At 61.3% G+C, this 248-nt stretch overlaps 1 protein-coding gene across 1 annotated transcript in view; it reads right to left on the bottom strand.

Annotated features, from left to right (window-relative positions):
* The window catches only part of SRPRA (SRP receptor subunit alpha), a 9555-nt gene extending 9467 nt beyond the window's left edge, over positions 1 to 88 (bottom strand). The window contains exon 1 of the mRNA XM_035897493.1: positions 80 to 88. Coding sequence (XP_035753386.1) covers positions 80 to 88 — 9 coding nt within the window. The remainder of the gene's footprint in view (positions 1 to 79) is intronic.
* Between the last annotated feature and the right edge of the window lie 160 nt (positions 89 to 248).

Raw genomic sequence — 248 nt, 5'->3', positions numbered from 1 at the left:
GCCAGGGCGTCCAAGGGTAAGGGGGGGGGGCGGGAGGGGAGCGGCATGGGGACCCCCCCTCAACACCCATCCTCATCACCATCCCCATCCTCATGTCCATCCCCATCCTCCTCTCCATCCCCATCCTCGTCTTCATCCTCATCTCCATCCCCATCTCCATCCTTCACCCTCGCTTTATTTAGGGAAGGGGGTGGGGTCCAGCTCGCCCAAAATTGGGGGTTTTTTGGGGGGTCATGCTGTGGTGCTCA

The sequence above is a fragment of the Egretta garzetta genome, unplaced genomic scaffold (assembly GCF_000687185.1).
Source record: "Egretta garzetta isolate BGI_Z169 unplaced genomic scaffold, ASM68718v1 scaffold207, whole genome shotgun sequence".
NCBI lineage: Eukaryota > Metazoa > Chordata > Aves > Pelecaniformes > Ardeidae > Egretta > Egretta garzetta.
The sequence above is the reverse complement of the archived record's forward strand: the minus strand, read 5'-3'. Positions and strand labels throughout refer to the sequence as shown.